The sequence below is a fragment of the Cryptomeria japonica genome, chromosome 2 (genome assembly GCF_030272615.1).
Source record: "Cryptomeria japonica chromosome 2, Sugi_1.0, whole genome shotgun sequence".
NCBI classification, from domain to species: domain Eukaryota; kingdom Viridiplantae; phylum Streptophyta; class Pinopsida; order Cupressales; family Cupressaceae; genus Cryptomeria; species Cryptomeria japonica.
The window spans coordinates 260701213-260707148 of NC_081406.1; the positions used below are offsets into that span (position 1 = coordinate 260701213).

The window sequence follows — 5936 nt, forward strand, 5'->3', positions numbered from 1 at the left end:
TTTGTGCCCACTGAATGATTCTTTGAACACGGTTTTACACACAGGCGTTTTTAAGTTTTTAATAAATGTCTCCTGCGCAGAGTTGATCAGAGACATCTGTTTATTTGCTTAGGGACTCTCTTGTTTGTTAGCCTTTGAATTGTGAGCGCTAGTTGTGTGCAGTTGAATCAATTCCATGGCCACTTATACTCCCTCTTCACCTATCCAGATTGTAAATACTTTTGACGAGATTGTGCCCTCATCTGCTGCTTCCTCCTCCGCCACTCCTCTTCTCCGTCCTTCTGCTTCTTTCGTGTTTTCATCAACCATTGCGGTGTTGATGTCAAATACACCCTCGCCACCACCATCTCCCATAAACTTACCGCCCTCGGAATCTCCGTCTTTCTGGATGCCCATTCCCTTCAATTGGGTGATGTCATTCCAGCACAAATCCAAGAGGCCATTCGCACTGCTACACTTCATACTGCCATTTTCTCTGTTAACTATGCCGATTCCCCTTGGTGTTTAGCGGAGCTGTCCTCCATGCTTAAGACGGGTAACAGAATTATTCCTGTCTTCTATCATGTCTTTGGCTTGTTGTAGATTTCACAACCTTGGATAAAATTCTTAAGTGAAATGCAATATTAAAATCCGGTGTATATTGTTGAAGTTTCTGTGACACTTCATTTAAGTTACGGGTTTTATCTTCCAAAACCAACACGTTTCGTTTGTATACGTCCTGCTGATCCTCACATTACATTTATTTTATGCTCTTCGTTTTCGCATTCAGGGAGGAATGTCTATTAGAGGGATAGATGCTGCTCGATTTGAATATACTGACGAGCCATTGCGTCAGAGAAACGCCTGCTTTGAGCTCATAGGATCCCTTTCAAACAGATGTTTTGGGATCCCTCCACCTTCCTCGCTCGGATTAAAATTTTTTTCTGGCAGAGAAGAACAGTTTATCAAATATTTTGGCACACCATTGGAGGGCCCTGTCTGCCTTAGTTTGGATGAGTTCAAGGGGAGAAAAATTCAGTCATGGTCACTCAGAAATTTAAGAATTTTGGAGCTCATCAAAGCTCATTGCTTAGTACAATTATGGGATAATTCAGATGTAAGTATTTTCTATACTGGTTGCTTCGAGGTGAACTTCCAATCTTAAAATTTTTACTAGCGTATTTTCTGGGTAATTGACAATTACTCTTTCTGTAGCCTCCTTTGCAGTTAAGAGAACTGTGTATCGACGAGGCCCGTAAATTACAAAGGATTCCAAACTCAATAGGACGTCTACAGGGATTGAAATGCATAAATATCTCTTATTGTGAATCACTGGAGGATCTCCCTGAAGAGTTTTGCAATCTCCAATCACTCGAGTGGCTGAAATTATCTCATTGTTCAAGGCTGTCTTCACTGCCTAGCCGTTTGGGGGATCTGATAAACCTGCGGTATCTAGATTTGGAGGAGTTCAAGAAGCTGCAGACATTGCCAGATTCTTTTAAGCAGCTGAGACACCTTCAACATCTCAATTTACATGGTTGTGAGGAACTCACCTTGAGATCCGACATGCTGGAAAGCATAGGTAACCTGGAGTATTTGAACTTTGAGGGATGTTGGAAGGTGGAACAATTGCCAAATCAAATCACAAATCAAGTGTGTTTGAGAGAGCTCAAAGCTACGTACACAAGCATAAGGGGGCTTCCGAGTGACATTGGCGAACTCAGAAAATTGGAAGTGCTGGAGATAGGAAGTCGGTTCTTGGCCATCTTGCCGTACTCTCTTGGAAATCTGTCTAGTTTGACTCGACTAGAACTCAGGAATTGTGAAATGTTGAATTGTTTACCGGACTTTTCGGGGCCTCTAAATATGCTCAAGAGGATATCAATAGAGTATACGAGTGTGTCAACAATATCAATAAGTGGAGACAGCTGTCCCAGCCTTGAACATATCGTCCTTGACAATAATGATCATCTAGTGGATATCCAAAGCCTGCCAACGTCAGTGCGGAGTCTAGAGGTATCTGACTGTAAAACGCTGAAAAAGGCAACGGGACTTGGCGGCCTAGCAAATCTTCAATTCCTTTCCATAGTGAGGTGTCCGGAGTTAAATGAGCTCCCAAGTTTTGCAGAATTACATTCCCTCAAATTTATCTGGATAAGAGATTGCGACGAAATAGTGGAAATCGAAGGGCTAGAGAATTCGAGAACATTGGAGACATTGGAGGTGCATACATCACGGATGTCCCCAGCTATACAAAGTTTGGAGGGGTTGGAGAAATTGAAGAGATTTGTGATGGTAGCAGAGAACAGATCAGCTCTTCGACCCTGCATTCAAACTATAAAGGTAATCAAAGCTGTTTGTTGGTTACATTAAAAAAATAAATTGCGAATGTATGTAATTAATTTTATTGAGTGGGATAATTTTGTTTTGTAGAAATGGCCAGGCGAGATGGTGATATGTGGAAGGGCAGTGAGTGGTGCAGAGTCAGCGTTGGATTCTCTTTCCTTTCCCACCCTTTCCATTGTTGGTGGTGATATGTGGAAGGTAGAATGTAGGAAGATGCATGCTTCTGATGCGGCCGTCGTTTGTTTCCTTGTAAATTCAATTACAGATTGTTATTTCCATCTCTATTTTAGTTATTTTAGTGGTTGGACAAGTATGCGATTGAAGGAGGGGAAATGGGTGTTAGTAGGTGTGTTGAGACAAGGTTGTGAGGATATTGTAAGTGCGACAGCTGAAATATGGGATGAAGAAGGTGAGGTAGAGAGAGGAATATTGTTGGTGGGAGAAGAAGGGAGAGTGCTAGAGGCATTTAATCGGTTCTGGACATTATTCATCTAATCTGGTTATCCTTAAATTTTCATCGGACTGTGGGGGCCTGGCTTAGGTGTGCTTAGGTGGGCCCAGCTATAACCCTTCCCACCTCCGTTCACCGTTAACGGTGGCCGTTTGGTGGAAGCGCGCAAATTGAAATTTTAAATCTGCTTCTACTTCCCGCCCATGCGCGCATGACTTAGAATTACAGCACTCCAATAGGATATTGGAGTTTTGTTAGATGGTGCTCTCCCTTTTCGCCTTTCATCCCCCTTATCGTGCAGCAGGTTCGCTAGTTCGTTGCTCTCATCCATAACATGCCTTTCAATGGAGAAAGAATAACAAACTGTCGAGTGGGTCAGGCATATTCAAGCAGAGAAGTGTGCTCTGGTAGACATGTATGCAAAATGTGGAAGCCTTGACAAGGGATGCGAATTATTTGGCAGAAATCTTCAAAGAAATGTGTTCTCATGGGCGCCCTTGACATTGTAGGATATTTACAAAGTGAATTTGTTGAAAAGGCTCTAGAAACTTTCAAAAAGATTTGCAGGCGTAAATCCAGACTCCTCTACCTTTTCGATCATCCTTAAGCCTTGCAATAGGCTACGTACGCCCATCACAGGATAAAGCATAGAGCAACTTTGTTAGATGTTAGAGTGCAAATACACAGGTAGGCTTGTATGCAAAATGTGGAAGCATACAGAATACACCTGAACTGTTTGACAACATGCCTCAAAGAAATGTTTTCTCATGGAAAGCGTTGATTGCAGGTACTCACAAAATGGGCTTGTTGAAGAGGATTCAGAAACTTTCATCCAAAAGCAATTGGCAGGTGTTCCATGACTATACAATGGCGGTTTGTTTGGGCAGAAGGTTTGTTCAGTGGTGGAAGTGGATGAGGATTATTGTTTGAGCCAATAGGCCTAATAAGAGCATTCACCAATTCTGTCTTCTCTTCCTTGTTCATTCTTATATTCTTCCGTACATTAAATCCCAACCAGTTAGGGCTTTAAATTAGCATACATAAACGTAAACAAAATTTATCTTAATGAAGAAATAATTTTATTGGAGTAATAATAGTTTGATAATTTTAATAGATTATTTAAAAATAAAGCTAAAAAAGATAAAATTTGGAATAAAAAATATGTATTTATTTATTAAAAATATGTATTATTTATTTATAATAAAAATAAAAATAAATAAATATGAAAGAATAAAAATAAACAAATTACAAATAGAAGAAGGATAAAATAGATTTTATAAAAAAATAATTCTTTAATTAATAAAATTAGAAAAGATAAAATTGAAATAAAAAATGTGTATTTATCATTTTAAAATAAATATTAATTTATTTATAATTTAAATAAGCAAAAAAAATATAAAAAGCATGAAAATGTAAAAATATGTAAATTAGAAATAAAAGAGATGAGACAAATTTTCTAAAAATATAATTCTTTAATTAATAAATTTAGAAAAAATAAAATTTAGAATAAAACGGAATATTTATTTATTTAAAATAAGCATTAATTTATAAATAAGTTAATTTTTTCTTCTTCAACCTAGGAAATCAATGTCATCTATCATCTCCAAAAATTCCTTGAAAAACTATAAATGCTTGGTGACTTATTTGACTCTATTGCTTATTATTATCTCATTTTCTTTACTAATTAACAACTTCCTTACTTCCTCCCTTATTTAATTCCTCTTCTTCCCCATAGCAACCACATCTATAAAATAGCTATAAATAAGGTCAAACTTCTCTATGTTCATTGTTGCCTTATATTCTTTTAATTGTTTTATGATCTTAGTTACATTTTTCTCCATAGTTCTAATTCAAGTTATAAACCACTCCATTTTTTTAATATTCATGAATAACATCTCCATTGAGGATCTACCTATCTCAGTACTTGGGTTTTTTTTATTAGTTGCATCCCTATTGATACACTCTCCTCATGCTTCTTGCACTTCTAGCATTTTCCATTATCTTTTTTCTTAGTCCTAGGATTGTTTCAACATTCTATCTTCTTTCCTATCATGATCATTAAATTCTCTTCAAAACCTACCTAGATCTTACTAATAAATTCTATTAATCTCTTGTTATCAAAATTTGCATAAATACTTAATTAATTTAATTTATCCATCCTTAACTCATTTCTTTTTAATATAGCAATTTATCTTTAGGAAGGCATTTGCAAGGAAATAATTGCTTGGATAGGGGTGTTATCAAGTTTAATAACATTAAAATGCAATTTCCCAATTACTTTGTGTGGTTAGTTGCATGTAAGACATGTGTCATATAGTGCTTAGTCGAAGAAAGTGACTAGGTGACATATAGGACAATATCACTATCAACATCAAGATTGGCTTAGTTATTAAAGGAGGATCTTACGATTGGTTTAAATTGATTGGTAGAATCTATAGAAGATAAATTGTATTGAGTAGTTGGGAACTACATTTTAGGAAATTACCACATGCTAACTTAATTTTAAGAAGAAGAAGAAGAGAGATCAAGGTGAGGAAAAAATTGATACCACTAAATAATATTGACAAAAGGTAAAAGAAAGGGATTAAGGGTCAAGGATTTGAGAGCTAGATTCAAATTTTGGTAGAGGAAAATATATAAATCCAAAAGACAATGACTCAAGAGAAATGGATTAGAGATCATTAATCTAGAGTTCCTAATGCTAGAAGAAAAAAGAGCAAGTGGAATAAGGTGGAAGGATTTCAAGGTTCAGAGATTGGTTTCACCACAACCTTATACCTTTTCAACATGCTAGCATAATTAATCCCACAAGTATGGTCTCAACAAGGAGGAAGGGAGATGAGAAGCGAGATAAGAGAAATGAATAGATAAAATACTTTAAAAGCACAATATTTTGAGACTTAAAGGAAAAGTGATTTCTCAAATTAGGAATTAGGGATGGTGATTACTCAATGCTAAAGCAGAGGAAGCAATTAAAAGAGTAAATGGAGAATAAGTGAGGTTCATGGATTAGTCTAAAAGCTTAAGAAGTACATGATTATATTGAGACAAAAAATCCAAGGGCCATAGATAAAGATAGAGTAGGAAGTGAAAGCATGGGGAAAGACATGATAAAGTACCTAATTCCAAAATTACTATAGCATTATTAAAGTCTTCAAAT

General features: G+C 36.5%; 1 protein-coding gene across 2 annotated transcripts; it reads left to right on the forward strand.

The window, feature by feature from the left end:
• Positions 1–572: 572 nt before the first annotated feature.
• On the forward strand, positions 573–3252 carry LOC131049916 (disease resistance protein RUN1-like). 2 transcript variants are annotated; one of them, XM_057984004.2, is made up of 3 exons: positions 573–1096; positions 1207–2322; positions 2413–3252. In XM_057984004.2, the coding sequence occupies exons 1-3, from the start codon at positions 776–778 to the stop codon at positions 2818–2820; spliced, it is 1845 nt and encodes a 614-aa protein (XP_057839987.1). In that variant the 5' UTR covers positions 573–775; the 3' UTR covers positions 2821–3252. The 2 variants fall into 2 exon arrangements, with proteins under 2 accessions (XP_057839987.1, XP_057839986.1); XM_057984003.2 differs by having other exon boundaries at positions 575–1096; positions 1195–2322; positions 2413–3250.
• Positions 3253–5936: the final 2684 nt, after the last annotated feature.

Coding starts and splice junctions, on each gene's coding strand:
- LOC131049916 (XM_057984003.2), top strand. CDS start 776: ATGTCTATTAGAGGGATAGATGCTGCTCGATTTGAATATACTGACGAG. Junction 1,097..1,194: donor AATTATGGGATAATTCAGAT/GTAAGTATTTTC, acceptor CTCTTTCTGTAG/CCTCCTTTGCAGTTAAGAGA. Junction 2,323..2,412: donor CCTGCATTCAAACTATAAAG/GTAATCAAAGCT, acceptor TTTGTTTTGTAG/AAATGGCCAGGCGAGATGGT.